General features: G+C 44.8%; 2 protein-coding genes across 4 annotated transcripts; one reads left to right on the forward strand and one right to left on the reverse strand.

Annotated features, from left to right (window-relative positions):
- The first annotated feature begins 448 nt into the window (after positions 1 to 448).
- On the forward strand, positions 449 to 3,031 carry mrpl18 (mitochondrial ribosomal protein L18). The gene is made up of 4 exons (XM_023797418.2): positions 449 to 746; positions 891 to 1,065; positions 1,936 to 2,170; positions 2,852 to 3,031. The coding sequence occupies exons 1-4, from the start codon at positions 629 to 631 to the stop codon at positions 2,924 to 2,926; spliced, it is 603 nt and encodes a 200-aa protein (XP_023653186.1). The 5' UTR covers positions 449 to 628; the 3' UTR covers positions 2,927 to 3,031.
- A 435-nt stretch (positions 3,032 to 3,466) lies between these two features.
- ssh3 (slingshot protein phosphatase 3) lies at positions 3,467 to 18,519 on the reverse strand. 3 transcript variants are annotated; one of them, XM_023797412.2, is made up of 17 exons: positions 18,361 to 18,519; positions 17,489 to 17,602; positions 15,788 to 15,825; positions 15,395 to 15,575; positions 14,421 to 14,536; positions 14,188 to 14,256; positions 13,451 to 13,516; positions 13,018 to 13,200; positions 12,828 to 12,921; positions 12,422 to 12,550; positions 12,030 to 12,076; positions 10,357 to 10,503; positions 9,946 to 10,146; positions 8,607 to 8,736; positions 8,175 to 8,303; positions 5,449 to 5,550; positions 3,467 to 5,328 (listed from the first exon to the last, which is right to left on the reverse strand). In XM_023797412.2, the coding sequence occupies exons 1-17, from the start codon at positions 18,469 to 18,471 to the stop codon at positions 5,116 to 5,118; spliced, it is 2,070 nt and encodes a 689-aa protein (XP_023653180.2). In that variant the 5' UTR covers positions 18,472 to 18,519; the 3' UTR covers positions 3,467 to 5,115. The 3 variants fall into 3 exon arrangements, with proteins under 3 accessions (XP_023653180.2, XP_023653182.2, XP_023653181.2); XM_023797414.2 differs by lacking the exon at positions 18,361 to 18,519 and adding an exon at positions 18,158 to 18,277; XM_023797413.2 differs by lacking the exon at positions 17,489 to 17,602 and having other exon boundaries at positions 18,361 to 18,504.
- Positions 18,520 to 18,529: the final 10 nt, after the last annotated feature.

Raw genomic sequence — 18,529 nt, forward strand, 5'->3', positions numbered from 1 at the left:
ATTTTGATTGGGGGAGGGGGGCACAATAATTGTTGCCGGCTCAGATACCCATTGGCCTGCCAGGAAAAGGTCTGCTATGCTAAATGGCCAGTCATTCAGTAATTTTAACATAACTGGTGTTGTGTTCATTTATTGTTCACTTTACAGTAGAAGAAATTGGTTGATGTCAAATTATATATACTGGTATTTGTACATCGTTACACCAGTGGGTGGCGAAAGTGGGCAGCTCGACTCTAAACTAAAATGAATAACATGAAATATGATGCCTTCCCTAAGTGAATAAATAATTTCAGTGACCACTTAATGAAATACAGTTTAATTAACCATAAAATTCTAGGCCCCCCACACACGTGTTATAAAGGATTATGTTTTCCATCTCCACATGCCATCGCTGGTTGCTAAGACTAGGGTGAGAAACGCGATTATATGCTTCTGGAGTACTTGCGTGGTCCAGAAAACCGGAAGCGGAAATAGATGCGGGTGCGTCCTGAAACATGGCGCTGCCCTTAGAACTGTAGCGAAGCGCATTTATACTCTGTAGAATGTCACTTCAGCGCCTCGTTTTGCCTAATCGCTTTAGGAAATCGGGAATTTTATCATAAATTATATAATCACATTATATTCAACCATGGCGGCGGTGTTGGGAGATTTGTGGCGTAACGTCCGTGTGCTGCTGGGTCAAATACAAAGGCAAGCACTGAGCCCAGCGTTCAGCAACACAATTAACGGACCCTTTACGAAATCGGGTAAGTTTACCAGGTATCAGCATGATAGGAAATCTTATCTGCTTGGTTTGTTTTGTTAACCAGTTGTAAAAGAATGCGTGTATTGCAGTCTAGTGGAAATCTGAGTATTGCAAACAGTTGTCGACACCATTCCTTATTCCCCAGCGCGCTGCATGAATCAGGCTGCCCCCCAGCTTCAGCCCCAATCGGACCGAAATGACAACGAAGATATAAGCAAGGAGTTTGTCAACAGGAATCCCCGAAATCTGGAACAGATGGCTTTAGCAGTAAAGGACAGAGGCTGGGGGACTGTGTGGCCATCAAACCAGTACTACCACAGGTACAATTCGTGGTTTTATAGTAACAGCAACGCTACTTCCCACTTTAGAGAGGGATGCTTTCTGTGAAATTGGCTGTACTTAAAGAGAAAACACTGCTGATTCGGAAAGTATGTGAATGCTTTATGGTGGACGTGTTCAAAACACAGATGTTTAGAGGTGATGTAAATAGCACTAAGCCGAGAAAGATGTTATTGTTTTAGATTAAACTGCTTGAAGAGAGGCACCTGAAATCTGAAATCTTTAACATTACATTAAGGCCACTTGTACACTTGTCAGTAGCTCCTATAATTCTTAAGGTCTTTGGCTTTGGATGCAAGTTTAACACTACAATAGGGCCCTGTAGGACAAACACTCTTCACATATCAAGTTATAGAAATGGATAAAGTGTATGCCATAATATTATGAGCTTCTCCTTAAATGTGCAAGTTCTTGTTTTATCCAAGTCCCGCAGTGTGATTGAAATAGCATTTTTGCCTATTTTCACTTGTATTTCCTAAAATTGACAATGATTAGACATGTTAAAATTGGAATATTCACAGCCACACTAGAACTTAAAAACTCTACTGCTCTGAGAGACACTCTGTATGTGTGGACTTCCAAAATAATCAAGTTGTCCATTTTTATCTCTTCTTGACAAAACAGCTCACATCTATTTGGGAGGAATTTGTCAGAATGGCATTTTTAATTATCAAGATCCAAGGCAGCACAGTGACCTACTGAGATATTTCCCTCTCAATGTGTTTAATTGTTCTGAAACAGCTGTCACCCTGACTGTCAGTCCCTCTGCTCTATAGTTCCTAGACTGTAAGGGGCCCGGCGTGCGACCCAGTGCTAATCAGTGTGATTATTTTGCATGTTTTCACTCCTAGGCTGGTATTCATACGCTCTCAGAACTACATCACAGCAGAAATCTTCGCCCCTCACTCCTCCTCCCCAGTGCTGTCTTGCTCCAGCAAGGAGTGGGCCCTGAAACGGGAGCTGGCCTCCACAAACTCAGTGTCGGCAAGCCAGGCGGTGGGGGAGGTTCTGGCCCAGCGCTGCCGCGAGGCCGGCCTCCTCAGGCTCACCTTCAGGGTCGTCCCGTGGACTTTCCGCTCAGAATCTGTGAGTCCTGTGCCGTTCTCGGGCTGAAATGTGGCGGGGTGAGGCTCTGTGGCTTCACGCCCAGAAGGTCGCAGGTTCAGATCCTTATGGCCGGCTGGGTGATGTCACTGTTGAACCCTTGACTAAGGCCCTTAATCCCTATTAGAGTGCTGCATGGGTTTGGATACCCACGGGTGCCCGACAGGTAAAGCCAGAAATTGAGAAGGAACAGGAGAAAAGTGTCACTAAAATTTAATTTGTGGGTATGGGTGTAGGCGGAAATTGATAGGGTGCCGGTGGACCACAGTTCTAAATGGCAAACGTATTAAAAATAAGCAGACTACAATTTTACGTTTAAAAAAAAATACATATAACACTTGTGGGTACCCGAACCCGTGCAGGACTCTGATCCCTGTTGCTTCCAGGACTAACTAATCCTGCTCTCCGATCCTCACGTGCACATAGCTTTGGATAAAAGCATCTTCCTCTACTTATTTCCAAAAAGCAGCCTCAGCTTGTATGAATTACAGGGAAAGTCAGAAAAACTTTTATTACACATTTCCTTAACAGGCAGGATAAAACACACAAAAAAATGTGATCCTTGACCTGAATAAGTTACGGACTCCAGATTTTTGAAATTATAAAGATTCTGGCAGCGGTGTGCATTCCTGAAATACGTTTCCCCCTGTATGTTTATCTCAGGTAAAAAAGTTCAGAGTGGCCATGAAAGGAGGAGGAATCAAACTCTGCGAACCACGAAGGAAATACGTCGGCTGAGAACCAGAGGTGGTTCATCGGTTCCACCGTCTCACTGGATAAATGTCCCTTTGCTGATCACTGTGCCTGTACGTGTTGCTTTAAATAAAACGTGTAAGATCTCTATGTTCACGTTACTAGATTTTGGTTTTTTTGCCTTAAGGGGACACAGGCTACTTGGACACACAGGTCCATCTTTCCATTTTCTGTGACTGCTCATCCTGTTTTCCAGGGAACAACCCAGGGTGGGGCACCAACCCATCACATGGTGCACACACACCATTCACACCTATGTATGTTTTTGGACAGTGGGGGGGGAAAACCAGAGTACCCGAAAGAAACCCCATGATGGCAGAGGGAGAACATGTAAACTGCACACCCAGGGAGCCAGGGTGGAAACTCGAACCCAGGTCCCAGAGGTGTGAGGTGACAGTGCTGACCACTGCACCGCCAAGCCGCCCCACAGCGCTCCAAACTGTTCAAATCAGATTTGCGTTACATTAATGTGGTCGTAGATTGTATATGTACTCAATTCGTAGGCATGCAACATGAATGAGAACAGTCAGATCAAAATGTTTTTTTTTTTTTGTATATATGCATGTGCTGAGCATTTTTTTTTGTTGGTGACGCAGATGATTTACAAAGATGTATCGATTCACATTACAATTAGATACAGGTCACTTGTAAGTATTAAGAACGTGAACCATCAAGTTAGGCAAATCCGATCGGAGCAAAAACATCCATAATCCTGAGGCATGAAGTTGTTGATCTGTACATCAGCATTTTTGTTTGACTGGTAGGAAGTACATAAATCACTGTAAACATTTGTGATTTACTGCACATATTATTCAATGAGAGCCGAGAATTTGAAGAGTCATTCAGTATCACAAAATGGAAAACAAACGGGTCATCGAGTTGTCTGAGCCAATGCAGTTCAGAATTGATTGATCATCTTTGGTTTGTTCAATTTTGATTTGACTTGATTTTTTTCTTAAGTTCATCCGGCAGATCACGACAGGCCCATATCCACACTGGAGTCAATTCTGTAATGTTCACAGATATACAATGAAACCCCATTCATTCATACATACAGTTCATAACAGACAGACATTAAACAAATACATTACAAGGTACTGAACTCTCAGGAAGGCACAGTGACAAATACTGAAAATGATAAGCCGTCACCTCACAACCCCTTTCTAACACTAATAATAATATACATCTAGGGCCATATGATGATCACTGTTTTTGTTCAAGGCATTGCTAGATCCTAGGTATAAAAATATAAAATACATATCCGTGACTTAATCCAATTTTTTCATGGATATACAAATTTGTAGCGTTACAATAAAATATGTTCTTAGTGTGGTGAATAATAAGTTCAAAATATAGCCAAACAGTGCATTTCCATTCAGACATCAGCATGCTGGCAGACATCGCACTAGTGACACAGCAAGTGCAGAACAGAATGATCCACCCACTTGGAGGGCTTCGCAATACAGTAAAGTGAACTAATAATGTCTGGCCCTGAAAACGCTCCAGCACCTGCATAGTTTCACATTTGCAGAACTAAAAGACAGCTTAAAACAATGGATTGCATAGAACACCTAGAGAGAGACTACCAAGAAAGTGTGTGCAAATGCTTGTGCAAAAATAGATCTTGTCCAAACTACTTGTTTTAAAATACTAAAATATTACCTCGCCATATTTAATCCCTGCAAACGAATGCTACTGACTGGTCCTATTTGGATGAGGAAAATACCCATAATGGATGATTTCTTGACAGTCACATGACTGAGAGGGGTGTTTGAACACACACACACACACACACACACACACACACACACACACCTAAGTGTCTGCTCAAAATTAGTACTGACAATTATGGGATGCACCGTGATTTTTATATATACTTATATAAAAAGTGGCATTAAAAACAAAACAAGGTTTTATAGATAAACCTTCCTTGTTTAAGTTTTCCAATATTGATACTTGGTCATAGTTTGTCATTTAGCTATAGTTTTGTAAAATACTACATTAATGAACTTCCGGGTTCATTCTGTGACCGGAAGCAGTGAAAAGTTGGATGGCTTCAAAAACTCGCAGTCATTTATATACATATACTTGTTGGCAAAATATTCTCTCTCTCTCTTTCTCTCTCACTCTCTCACACACACACTCTGCTTTTTCCTGAGCTCTCATTTCATATTTTACTCTCCACATCCTCCCTCAGTTCCACTCTCCTCTTCCTTTGTTTCAGTCTTGGGTACAGCTGACCCCGCCCCTTCCGCCTCCAAGGTCCTATCACCACGCAGGCTGCGTGGCTCTGGAGACACATCCACGTGAGCTTTCTGATGAATAAGGCTCCTTCTCCCCAGGCTCCGCCTCCTCTGCTCAGGTGACCTCCAGTGACTGGCAGCCATCTGCACCAATGGCAGACCAATACAGTGCGGACATCAAAGACGGCACAAAAACAATGAGAGGCGTGTGCTGTAGTGGCCTTTCTTTCTGTTGTTTTAGTGACACGGGCTCATTTTTCTCACCTCCTTGTCGTTGCCCCTCTCCTCGTCCTCATCCAGTTCACAGATTGATTGCATGAGGGAAAAGAGATTCATCCTTCCACTGCGACTCGGACTCTGGGAAACCTGATGGATGGGGAGATTGAAAAGTTGATTAGTCAATAACTGTTGATAAGTTTGAGCAAGTTCAAACCTACATCCAGTTATAGCAGCAAAATAAACTGCAAAGTTAAACTGCTTTGTTCTCAAAAAACTAGGGATGGGCAATACATCAAAAATATCATATAGCAATTTTTTTCCAGACAGGATCACGATCTGCGAACTTATCCCAATTCTGTTGCATGTTCATTTTTAAGACTATTTTGCAAGACACTAAAAAGTACAACCAAAACTAATTCTTATTTTTAAAAAGATGAGATATAAGGTAATAATAATTGATTAACTGACATCAATATGTAACAATATTTAACAAAACCTAAAATCAAAAACAGCAGAGCTTGTCAGCAGATTCTTTCGGGTGTTGTTGAGGTGCTTAAAAAAGTTTGTGTTACCTTCCAACCTGTAAGCCTTATTTTTGCAAATTCTGCAAATAAGTGTTGATTTGCGAAAATATAAACAAGGTACATGTTACTGGTATCAATTCTTTTTCAGGGACGAGCTCCTCCATATTGTCTGGGATGGTACGTTGCCGAAGAGGGAATATGTTGCATGTTACACATTGCATGTTGGGATGAAGGCACATATTTTAATTAACGGTTTATTGCGGTGTCGAAAAGAACTAGGCTGACAAAACAACATATGATGTGTGTATGAGGAATGGAGGAAGTCTTCACGATTCTCATCCCCGGAAGAGTCAAAACCGTCAGAGAGCTAACAGGGTCAGGCCTGCTGGGGATCAGGGCTGGTGTGGTGCTGAGGTGTCACCTGCTGCATGGCGGCACTTGGGTCCTATTTTGAGGTGGCCCATCTGGGTACGTTGCCCATGGGTCTGGAGACTGGGGTGTGAGTGGCTCCATGTTCCTTGACTTTGTGAAAGGTCAGGGGGTGTGGGTCACTGGATCCTAGTTCTAACACCCTGAGCTGCATCATTGGACTTGGTACTCCGATACTGGTGGTGCGGCGAAGGAGATCGATCACATCCTCGTGGGCAGACACTGGAGGCTCCTGCAGATCTGTAGGGTCTACAGAAGTGCCCAGTTTGTGGATTCTGATCTTCTACTCTGAAGACCTCATCCCAATTGACTGGAAAATGGGACTTGTAGTCCCTATCTGGAAAGGGAAGGGTGACTGTCTGGGATGCGGCAGCTACAGGGGGATAACACTGCTTTCAGTGCTGGGTAAGGTCCTTGCTAGGGTCATCCTTAACAGGATCCGTGATCACTTGCTATCAGCGAATGGAGCAGTCTGGTTTTACGCCTAAGAAGTCTACCATCAACCATATCCTTGCACAGGGTTCTCATCGAGTGCAAGCCCGAATATTGGTTCTTTGCAGCCTTTGTCGATTTTTGTAAAGCGTTTGAATCAGTTGATTGAGTTGCCCTGAGGGACATCCTGAGGGACATCCTTTGCGGGATTCCCCTGAAGTTGCTGGACGTCATGGCTGGCCTGTACACTGGTACTGCGAATGCTGTGCAGAGTGGAGGGAGAACCTCTGTGTTCTTCCCAGTTGGGTTCTGGGGTTCTCCAGGGGTGTGTTCTTACTCTTACTCTGTTCAATGCTTGTATGGACTGGATGTTGGGCAGGGTCCTGGGGTCCAGCGGTTGTGGGGCATCTGTTGGTGAAGAATGATTTACTGATCTTGACTTTGCCAACGATGCTGTGATCTTAGCGGAGTCAATGGAGGCTCTGATTGGGGCTCTCGAGAGACTGAGCGAGGAGTCTGAGTGTCTGGGATTGTGGGTGTCCTGGATAAAGACCAAGACCAAGATCCGAGCCTTTTATGACTTCTTAGGCACAGCCATCAGTAGTGTATTTGTCTGCGGAGAGAATGTCGACCTCGAGAGATTTAGTGACATTAGTGTTTCTGGTGACTCTTCCTATGAAGTCAGCAGACCGATTGGGAGAGCATGGGGGCGTCATGAGGTCGCTGGAAAGGGGTGTGTGACGCTCCCGATATCATTGCAAGAGGACGAAGGTCCAAGTCTTCAGAGTCCTGGTGCTCCCTGTCTTGCTGTATGTCTGTGAGACATGGACACTACCCAGTGAACTGAGATGAAGACTGGACTCCTTCAGAACGGTGTCACTTCAGAGAATCCTTGGGTACCGCTGGTTTGACTTTGTGTCGAATGAGCGGTTGCTAGAGGAGTCCAGAATGAGGCGTTGTGCAGGAGCGTCAGTTATGGCACTACGGCCATGTGGCGCGTTTCCCTGAGGGTGATCCGGCTCAGAGAATCCTCATCGCTGAGGACCCGAGCAGCTGGAGCAGGCCAAGGGGACACCCACGTAACACCTGGCTGTGGCAGATGGATGGAACTGGACCAGGTGTCTGTCGGGGGGGTCGCCAGCCGGGATCCTGAGGCGTTTTGCCGTGTGGTGGGTGCGGCAACACGCTGCATCAGCATATGCTCCCCAACCTGACATCTAACATCGTCAAATTACACACCCCTAAAATAAGGTATTTCAATTTAAACTTGACAGACCATTTCAGCTCACGAGTTAATTCGGAATGACTTTAAGGAAGCACCACAAAGGAGGGGCAGGCACTTACAGAAATAAACAAGTGCACATTTAAGGGGTAAGATGCACCCACCTTGTCACCATCTGGGACAGTGGTGTGATGGGTGGATCTTTCAGACTCCTGGGATGGACAGGGGGTGTCAGGTGGGGAAGGGGGCAGAGAGCTGTCTGCTAATGGATCCGCAGAACCTTCAATGAACACCTAAAGGAAGAAGCAGACATGGGTCAGGGGAGGAGCTGGCTTGTCTTGAACTTGCAGAAAAATGCTTTTAAGCCAACAGTGATGAGAAGAAAAGCGAGATTTACAGAAAGGGAGCGATAATAGTACAACTTTTATTCTGCAGTGCAGCCTCACATCGCCTGCTAAGGGATGCGCTTTTACTCCATTATGTGAAGAACGAAAGGAAATTAAATAAAAACCAGCCATACTCAAGGGTCAGTTTTACACTAAGCCTGCTGAATGCATCTGAGAGTAAATTGCACTTTTATTCATTCCCCGCCTTACCTCTGCCTCATCTTCATCAATCTCTTCATCCTCTAGAGACCTGTCATCTTCATCCTCCTGCTCTTCATTACTGCCTTCTTCGTGGCTGTGCCTTGACTTCCGCTTCCACAGGAGGTTGTGACGCTGCTGACTAAGAGGCAGAGAGACACCGTGATAGACACACGAGTAGATGAATACGCCTGCTGGCCAAAAGTGAAAGTGAAATGCACCTTCTCAGTGAGACGGGCACAGCGCCAGTCAAAAGTCTGGACACACCAGGTCGCCTCCGAAGGAGGGTGGAAATGTCACATCACATGACCACCTGACCGAAACCCAGTAGACATGATTAAGGAGTAGTTTGGCCAGAGTGTGAATGCAAAGCGGCCAGTGAGTGCTTAGAATATGTGGCACCTCCTTCAGGACAGCTGGAGAGCCCCTTGTTGGTGCAGGGGTATGATTACTGCTTGTGGGGCAAGAGGTCCTGGGTTTGAATCCCAGGCAACCACGTTCCCAATGTAGTATAACTGTGGGCAGTGGTGGCTTAGGGAAGTACATTTGTAATTAAAAGATTGCAGGTTCGAATCCCTGACTAGCAAGGCACCACTGAGGTACCCTAAGCAAGGTACTGCCCCCACGCACTGCTCCCCGGGCGCTGAATTAGCTGCCCCCTGCTGTCACATATGGGTTAAATGCAGAGAACACATTTCGTTGTTGTGTACTGTGGCGTGTCAACACTGATCACCAAATTCAAATTCTGAAAAGCATCCCAGGAGGCCACCTGATGAAACTGGCATATAGGAGACAGTCGGGTAAATCAGTCCCTGGAGCAACTGGGGTTAAGGGCCTTACTGACCCAGGGTATTGAACTAACAACCTTCTCAGTCCCAACCCACAAAGCTGCCACCCCCAACCTCACAAGGGGAAAAAAAAATTTTGTCAGTGTAAAACCCATGTTATTTTATAGTTTTCATGACTATATAACTATTCAAATAAGCCATACGGGTAGGTGTGTCCAAACTTTTGACTGGTACTGTATGTAATTTTATCTGTCTGTAGACTAAAATATGAAGTCATTTACATGTTGATTCTGAAGTATACCTAAAGGCAGAGTCTAACAGATTGGCACCCATCCAAAAACAGAACTTTGAAATTTCTATAGACCATATAAAAATTTTCCTAAATTTGAAGGTTTCTATTGCTCTCCTGTACATAACTTTTCCAGAATAAGCAAAAAAAAAAAAAAAAAAAACCAACTAGTCAATAAAAATTCAACCCCAATGCACTTAAGGTTTCACACCATGCAGAACATGCTTAGCGCAGACAGTCAGGAGCCATGTGACTGTGGGGTTGGCATGGGTACCTGGCACTCAGGATGCCGTTGTAGGTGTGCAGCTGCTTCATGAATCCCTCGTTGGGTTTGACGATGGACCGCCTCTCCCGTACGTGGCCCAGAGCCATGTCCAGCGGCCACTGGTACTGCTTCATGGCGAAAGCCATCACCGTGGAGGCTGACCGGCTCACGCCCATCTTACAGTGGACCAGGACGGCCTGGCCGCTCTGCCTGGGAGTGACAAGGTCACCACATGACTGCCGAACTCACCAATCACAACACTCATGGCCAGAAACTGGCTACATATTGGTAGAAGAATGGAAGATTTCATCTCACTGTACATTAAGAGCTATGCAATGCTAATTTTATCCTACAATAGACTGTTTTACTAGACTTGTGTGGAAAATAGAGGAAAAACCCCAAAGCAAGCAGAGGAAGTACCTAGCTTTGTTGATAAACGTGTAAGTGTTATTCCAGTGAGAGAGGAGATCCGTTGACTCCACGTCATACACCCGGATATTCATGTAGGTGAAGGATTCTGGGAAAAAGTTGTCTATCTCCATGGTCACATTCAAGATGTAGCCAACACTGTCGAAAGTGAAACCGCAATGGAAAGTGTAAACCATAATACTTCACACACATTTCAAACAGTGTAATGTTGTAACAATTTACCTAATGACACTGCATGTCTCACATGCTACATCAGTGATTCTCAAACCGTTTCGGTCACGACCCCTTTGGAAACAGCTGATCTTTCATCGCTTCCCCACATACCCACCGTACCCGTACAATTTTTCGGATCAGTCTCTCCTAGCAGTGTAATCCGCTGATTCATGAGAAACTGTCAGATAACTTAACAGTCATCTCTGGCATTAGAAAGTTGCCTCCACCCTTTACCTGGCTGGTTTCTGGTCTTTCCCAGTGTCTCCCGCTTCACTTTGTTCTTGTGTCCTGCTGTCTTAAAAATTTTGAACCTGGAAGCAACCTGCTGCTTCTTAGCGTAGGCCTCTGCCAGAAGAACCATGGATTTAAAACTGCAGATTTGTTTAAAAATATAAAGTGGTCTCTTCATCTTTTTCTGCGGCTGTAGGTTTGTGTGTGTGTGTGTGTGTGTATACATGAACACATGTTCATGTGATACTTCGTGTTTGTTTTGCTGTCTGAAAGAAAAAACCCCAAAGTAGTATTTGCTATTGCTCCCACTTGAAAAACACATTAATTTGGTTCCGCTCCGAGCGCGTGAGCAGGAGGGAGCGCGAAAGGATGTTGGTCGGAGTGGGAGTGAGCAGCGGAGCGGCATATCTGAATAAAATTGGAGCATCCCCTTATCTCTCACTCCATCTCACTCCACTTTCACAGGATTCCTAACTCTCACGCATCTGGCGTGACACACAAGAAATTTTACAGCAAATCTACAGTATTCCACCATAATCCTAATATTAGCCACATCAAAAGCATTGGGGTAATTTGCAAACCCTTTAGTCTATTTACATGGCAATAAAACTATTACATACATGCAAATGCATGCGCAGATTTGTCTTGATTTGAAAATTGCACGCCAGCCAGCTGACCGAACTTTGCAACCCACTGACATCTTGAAATAAATAATTTCTTCTTGAATGTAGATTTGGCTGGTCAGTTATTTTGATGCCAGGCTACAGGTTAAGCTAAAATTAAAATACAATGCAGATTGTTTTCTTTTTTTGGAGCTAGCGATGCGATTTCATTGTAGTGGGGAGCGATAATGAGCGGAGCGGGGAGCGATAATGAGCGGAGCGGGGAGCGATAATGAGCGGAGCGGGGAGCAATAATGAGCGGAGCGGGGAGCAATAATGAGCGGAGCGGGGAGGGATAATGAGCGGAGCAGTCATCGCTCCGTTCCACTTCCATGCTCTGGTTCCACTACACGTTTTAGCCCACTCTCTACCTGGGATTTGTTGTGCTTCGTGCCCCCCCCCCCAGTAAATGACATAATTTGCCATTCAGAGGCCACATTACCCCAGTGATGCAAGAGATGAGATCATTTACAGCAAAGGAACGGCCACAGAAGGAATTAGTATGACACGAAACACAAGAGGCAACAGAAAGCAGGAAAGTTGGTGAATCGGGATTACTTGTTTTTTTGCAGTTCTTCAAAATTGGCCGCATTCCACTCTGAGCCCTTAAAAACAACAAAATCAAATTAATTGATTTATCTCTATCGATCCCACGACTCAGAGCTACCATGCCCTGTAACTGATAAACACAGACAAAATTAAATCATCTCTCACACACACAAAAATCAAGATACCATGGATTACAAGATGCGGCAAAAACTGCTGCTCCAATAAGAGCTGTCACGGCTGAGACGGTAATGAACTGCCAGTGCTTAAGAAAGAATTCCACTCATATCTGTTCATGTCCCCGACACTTGATACAAAGAGGAAATTAAGTAATCCTGCCAACACAGGACTCTGGAGAGCTGCTCTGTTCTGCACGTGTGATCTGTCAAGGGGGTTTCTCTCACCAGGAAAAGGTAGTCGAATATCTTAGAGGGTTTGTCCATCTGTGCCATGGTGACCATCATCTCGTTGTCGATGAATTCCTTATAGTCTTTCATGTCCATGTTTAAGTTCTTCTCGAGAGCCATCCGGACCTAGAGACACGAAATAACATTCTTCAGAATCACAAGCCCAGATAAGCTGTGATCAGGGGCGCTGTAAAGGGGGGGGGCAGTTAGAATGATTCCAAGGGCCCGAGTGACAGGGGCCCTAAAAAATTTGGAACATAATATGATTGGTCTGAGTTGGGGGCTCAAAATTATATGCTGCCATGGGGTCCAAAATCTCTAATGACACTGATGGCTGTGACGGTAAATATCTGATGGGGTTCTTGCCCTCCCCTTGGCTTCTGGATCTCTCTCCTCCCCCCACCTGTTTGGATGTGATGTTCTCAAGATCTTCGGTCCTCATGATCTCCCTTAGCTGGGTTTTGATCCTCCTCTCCACCGACACTCTCTCTGAAGAACTGATGAAAGGGTGAAGCCTCGTCATCCAGATGCTAAAGCCAGGACACACCAAGTAGCGTTTGATATCTGAGGCCTAGCTGGGGACGAGTCCTGACCTTTGCCCCATGTTGTCCCTCCTGACCGACTCCAGGCCCATCATTGCTCCCCACTCGTTGCGGCAGAGGCGGTCTGACTCCACCTGGGAAACGTAGTTCTGGGTCCAGGTCAGTCCAGAGCCTGGGATGATGGCACCTTTCACTGCCCTCTCACAACAGCCATGCAGGGCCTGCAGGACTGACCTGCGTGAAGAAGCAAGAATTAATCCAACAGGTCGTAGGAGAACAAGGGGATTGAAGCACAGCTAGCAAGTGCACTAACAACACTTTCCAATTAATATCAGAAAACAGGAGGTTATAGGGTTCAGACCCCGACACGTTACTGGCAATAGCAGCGTGGCGTCGTAAGTGGAGAGTAAATACATTTCAGATGCAAATTAATGAGTCCATACAGAAGCAGGTAGAATCATCGAGTCCTTCAATATAAGCTCACCACATGGTCTGAATGGATACAGGTTTGAAGATCCTTGTCATCTTCGCTGAGGTGACACTAAACCCACTGAAATGGAGAAAAAAAGAAAAAAAAAGGACTGTAGCTGAAACGTTAATAGTTAATAAACATTGTAGAGTTAATAGTGCTACAGTGTACATGCACTAACTGAATCAGGGGCAGCCATCACCAAGGAACAGGAGCGCGGTGGTTTTGCAAAAAGGCTATTTTGACTTTACCACCTCGGCTCCTGCAACATCTCTGCTTTCAGCACCCAAACCCATTAACCAAACCCACTGCATGTTTTAACCCAGAGATGGAACTATTCCCCCCCCCCGCGAAATATGTGTTTCAAAGGTTTCAGAAAGCACAAAACAACCACAGTAAAACACACATATATGTGCACATGCAAATGTACACATTCACACGCCCACACAGAGAACCTTAAATAAACATCCCATGCAATATTTGAGCATGCCATGTCTGGGCAATTAAGAACCAGTGCTTAAATAATCAATTTCATTTGTTTGCATAGCAAAAACCATGGAAGAATGAAAAGAAAAATCAGCTGTATAAACATTAGACTCATCAGAGCTCTAGGACACTGTTCAGCCAGAGCTACTGCATCTTGTGCAGGAACATTTTTAACATTCACTTGTCGTGACGAATGTCCCATCCCTCATTGGCCATTAATCTGCTAGCCTCCTTTTTTTTTCTCCGCACCCCTTCCAGTCTCCTACCCGTCTCCGTCAAGGTAGACCTGCGTGTCACTCCAAATGGGGAGAACCAGGCCAATCGTGCAACAATCACTGCAAGAGAAAAAGGCAAAATTATGATACATTGTTGCGGAGTCCTTTACGTAATGTAGCATATTATTATGCATCTGAATGTTCTTGAATTGCCACTGAATTGCAATAGCTGGAAAGCACTAGATTGAAGCTCTGGAAGCTACAACTGCAGGAGGTATACACACCTCTCCATGTTGGGGAAATCCACTCCGAGTAAGATGCTCTCATTTTTACTACAGTCGGTCGAAATAACTAACAAGTATCTCACTCTGACGGGACTGACAGACTCCAACCTCACCGCCTGACAACGAAAGAAAACAAAGTTTGTGTTACACATCATATGTAAACAAACACATATTAACATATTAACATATTTTATATATTTTAACATATTTATATTTTTAAAGTGTATGTCTGTATGCATCCAGAGGTAATTCAAGGGACTCTGGGGGGCCAAGGCAAAAACTCCATGGGGCCCCCAAACTTCCCCTCCCCCGGCAGGGTAAAAATGTATTACCTTTATTTTACTCTTAAGTGTATATTAATCATTTCAACAAAGAGAATTTAATAAACACAGGACCTTTATTTTCACTTTTGTGAAAAACAATGCACAAATAAAGCAGATTTGTCGTTGCAATGTACTATGTAATCGGTGGCCCTCGGGGGCCCCCCTCTCAGCTCGGGGCCCCAGGCCATTGCCTGTCCTCTCACTGTGCCACACACACACACAGGTTTGTAATTACACCTTTGTGGGGACTCCCCGTTCATTTCTATTGGGAAAACTCCAATCCCAACATGACAACCTTAACCCCTACCCAGCCCTAACTTAAACCATAATTAAAAAGACAAAATACGAGACTTTTGGCATTTTTAGTTTTTTGATTGCATTCACAGGTCTTTGTGGGGACCTGGAAAATTGTTCCCACAAGGTCAAAATAACAGGTTTTTATTACATTGTGGGGAACATTTGGTCCTCACAATGTAATAAAAACATAATACACATACACACACAAACACACACATACAAATGGTGCAGGAGCATGAATGTACACTTTGCAAACCAATTTGACTGAGAGCCTGAGAGGAAGAGGAAGAGGAGGTGAGAGGAGGAACAGCACCGCAGAGATGTGCACTACTCCGCACGGCAAGCAGCTCGCACCAGCTTGAGGGTGTCCTCCGGTCGCAGCAGCGACACCATGGCCTGGAGGTGTCTGTGCTGAGTCTCCGATTTCCCTCCCCCTTGTGGGCGGTGCTTCAGCAGAGGGGGCGAAGTCCCAATCTCTCCTCCTTCACTCTCTTCCAGCAACAGCACTGCCCCCTTCACCAGGGCAAAGCTTTCTCTGTCAGTGAAAGTGGGCCGATATTTTAACAAATTAACGGTGACTTTGTGCGACAATGAGAAAATACGACAATAATGTTGACCATAATCACTTTTTTTGCGAGACAATCCTCAACATCGTAATGACTGACAACACAGAGGCAAGTACAACCATCTAAACAAATTTGCTTGTAACTTGAAAAATTTATTTTCCAATAATTCCAGTAGTTATACCTCTTCTGGAGTTGTCCTCTCCTTGGGATTGCTTCATCCTTTAAGAAATCAATTTTAAAAAATGAAAAATAAAGCATGACGGATGACAGTACAATTATTGCAAAGGATTTTATTTTCCACTTTCCAGAGAACACTGTACTGTAGGGAAGAAGGAGAGGAATAGGGAGCAGGGAGGGAGAGCGTCAACACGGAGGACAGAGAGGGATGAAACGTGAGATAGTAACATTACCTGTTATGCAACTGACATGTCCAGACAGGGACAGTAAAAAAAACACAGAGAAAGAGAGAGAGGGGGGGGGGGGGGGGCAGAGAGAGCGGAGCGATGGGACGGGGAGAAAGAGAGAGAGAAAATGAGTTAAGCCAGGAATTTGATTTACTGACTGACTCAAATAGTTTTTCACCGTCATGAAGGTCAGGAGGTGAGAGACAGAGAGCAAACAGCGATGAATTAAAAAATTTCAAACAAATAACAAAACGACGACAATGTTCCAGATGGCGTTAAACGACACAGACAGAGGGAGAAAATGATAAGCAAGACGGTCACAAAAGGTGTTATCACACAGCACGTCAGAAACGGGGAGTGTGAGAGTCGGGGACAGCTCTGCAGCTGTAACACTATCTGCCGCTCTCGCTATGGCTTAGACAACACTGATGTAAATGATACATCCATAGCTACCCGTGTAGTTTTACTGAACGGGAAGAAAGCACTCCTATACAGATGAATCTTGTTTAAAACACGACTATCTTATTTCCCATTTTGTCCGCCAAACAAAAATCTACCCATTTCGTCATCAACAGAGTATTATACAGTAGTCCCTGTAAAAACAAAATCAATCCTATTCACAGACAGGCAGAAAAGCCTCTCATCTCTGCAACGGCTGGCAAGTTAATTGTTACCTACTAAGCCTAAGGTAACAGAATTACTCCTGGAAAAGTTTATTTATAACTAGTCCATTAAGACAGTGGTGCTGAGACAAGTGTGAGGGGGTGTTTTTTCCTCTGTGAACTGTCGCAACGGCTACTATACTACTATACTCAGGTGCCATCAGTACAGCTAGACCCACTGCCAGAGAAAAGCATAGCAATTTGTACCTTTGCTTGTCACTGGGGCTGTACCCTCAAGGAACTGCTAATTATACCCTAGGTGTAGGTAATTGTACCTTTTATGGTACAGAAATGGACTACAGAGAATATTGTTGTGCCATTGATGGTACATTAATGTTGTTTGTACCTTTGGGATGTTCCTCAGAGTCCATTTCTATAGCTTAATTTACACTAAAAGGTTCATTTACCTACAGCTAGGGTACAACTGGCGGACCCTTGAGGGGACAGCCCGAGTGACAAGCAGAGGTACGAACTGGCAATCTTCTGCCAGTGTAGTGACACGTTATACTTTCCAAATAAACCTCAGAGCAACAAATGCGTTCTACTTCCGTTCCTTAACTTCTTCACATCAACTTTTCGCCCCGCAACAATCCTTCGCCCTAACTAAGGAAATGCAGTTTAATAACGACGCGTGCTCATAGCTTGCACTTTCCAACATACTCCGAAAACAGGTTGGTGCAGAATAAAATAAATTCCCAGCACACAAACAAAGCAACCGCTGTAAGAATGAAAACTCGCCCATGAGAAGGAAACGAAATCGCAGCTGGTATCCGTGCGGACAGTGCAGCACAGGCGGCGTGACAGGCGCGGACTCACCGGCGTGCAGACTGACGGAGTGCGGTGCAGCGTGAGCAGGGCCATGCCGTCGGGCTGCTGGGCGCCTGGGGTCACACACAGGGGACCCGTGAAGCACGGAGGAAGCGAAACACCCTGCGAACGGGAGCAGCGTTAAGCCGAGACTGACAATCTGGACGTACCAGAAATGCAGAAAGGTGCCGTGACGCGAAAAAAAAATCTACAAGTATCGCCGGTGTAGAAACACAGTAACGCCCCATAGACTTACTATTTAAAAAATCAAAAGTCGACGCTGGACGTTTCCAAGAGCGACACATTGTGTAACAGCTTCTGACACAACCAGACTGCCGCAGTGACAAATATCATTACTTTTTCTAATCACCGTACCGTATCACTGACCAGCTTTAACGCTGTCCAAATACACATATATACACATATATAACACCCACACAGTTTTTATGTTGCAACTGCAACGAAGTCCAGAAAACCTTCAGTTGTGCGTTTCTGTTTCCGCACATGGATAAAAAAGAAGCACCAGCCAGCTGTTTTCACACGTACAGCCAGGCGCATTAAACGTGGCAACGCAACACGACATTCCCATCCGGCTCGGCAAGTATGTAACTACCATGTAACTATACATGGCAATACATGCGATCACTTATCCAAAATACCTATTATGCGATGCGCTACCTTGCAAAGTGGGGTAAAAATCGTACATGACACGAACCGCGTTAGATCGCGACTTCAAAAAGCGCATCTGCGGAAAAGCCGAGCCAGCCAAGACTTCTTCCAGGGCTTGCTAGGCGGCTTGCTAAAAACCTAACTTACTAGTTCCTTAAAATTTAACCCATGAAGAACAGAAGGCGGATAGACAAGACGATCCTCTCACCCACCTCCAAATACTGTCCCTCTTCTCCCGTTCTCCTCCCTTTTTTGGGGTCCCTCTCCTCTTTTCTTATTTTGATCCCGCTGGCGAAAGGCTGCTTCAATTCCTCAGTAGGCATTCAATTAAAGGTGAGTGCTACTATCGAACCAGGAAGAAATAGTTTCGGCCGAGAAAAG

Source organism: Paramormyrops kingsleyae, chromosome 12 (genome assembly GCF_048594095.1).
Source record: "Paramormyrops kingsleyae isolate MSU_618 chromosome 12, PKINGS_0.4, whole genome shotgun sequence".
NCBI lineage: Eukaryota > Metazoa > Chordata > Actinopteri > Osteoglossiformes > Mormyridae > Paramormyrops > Paramormyrops kingsleyae.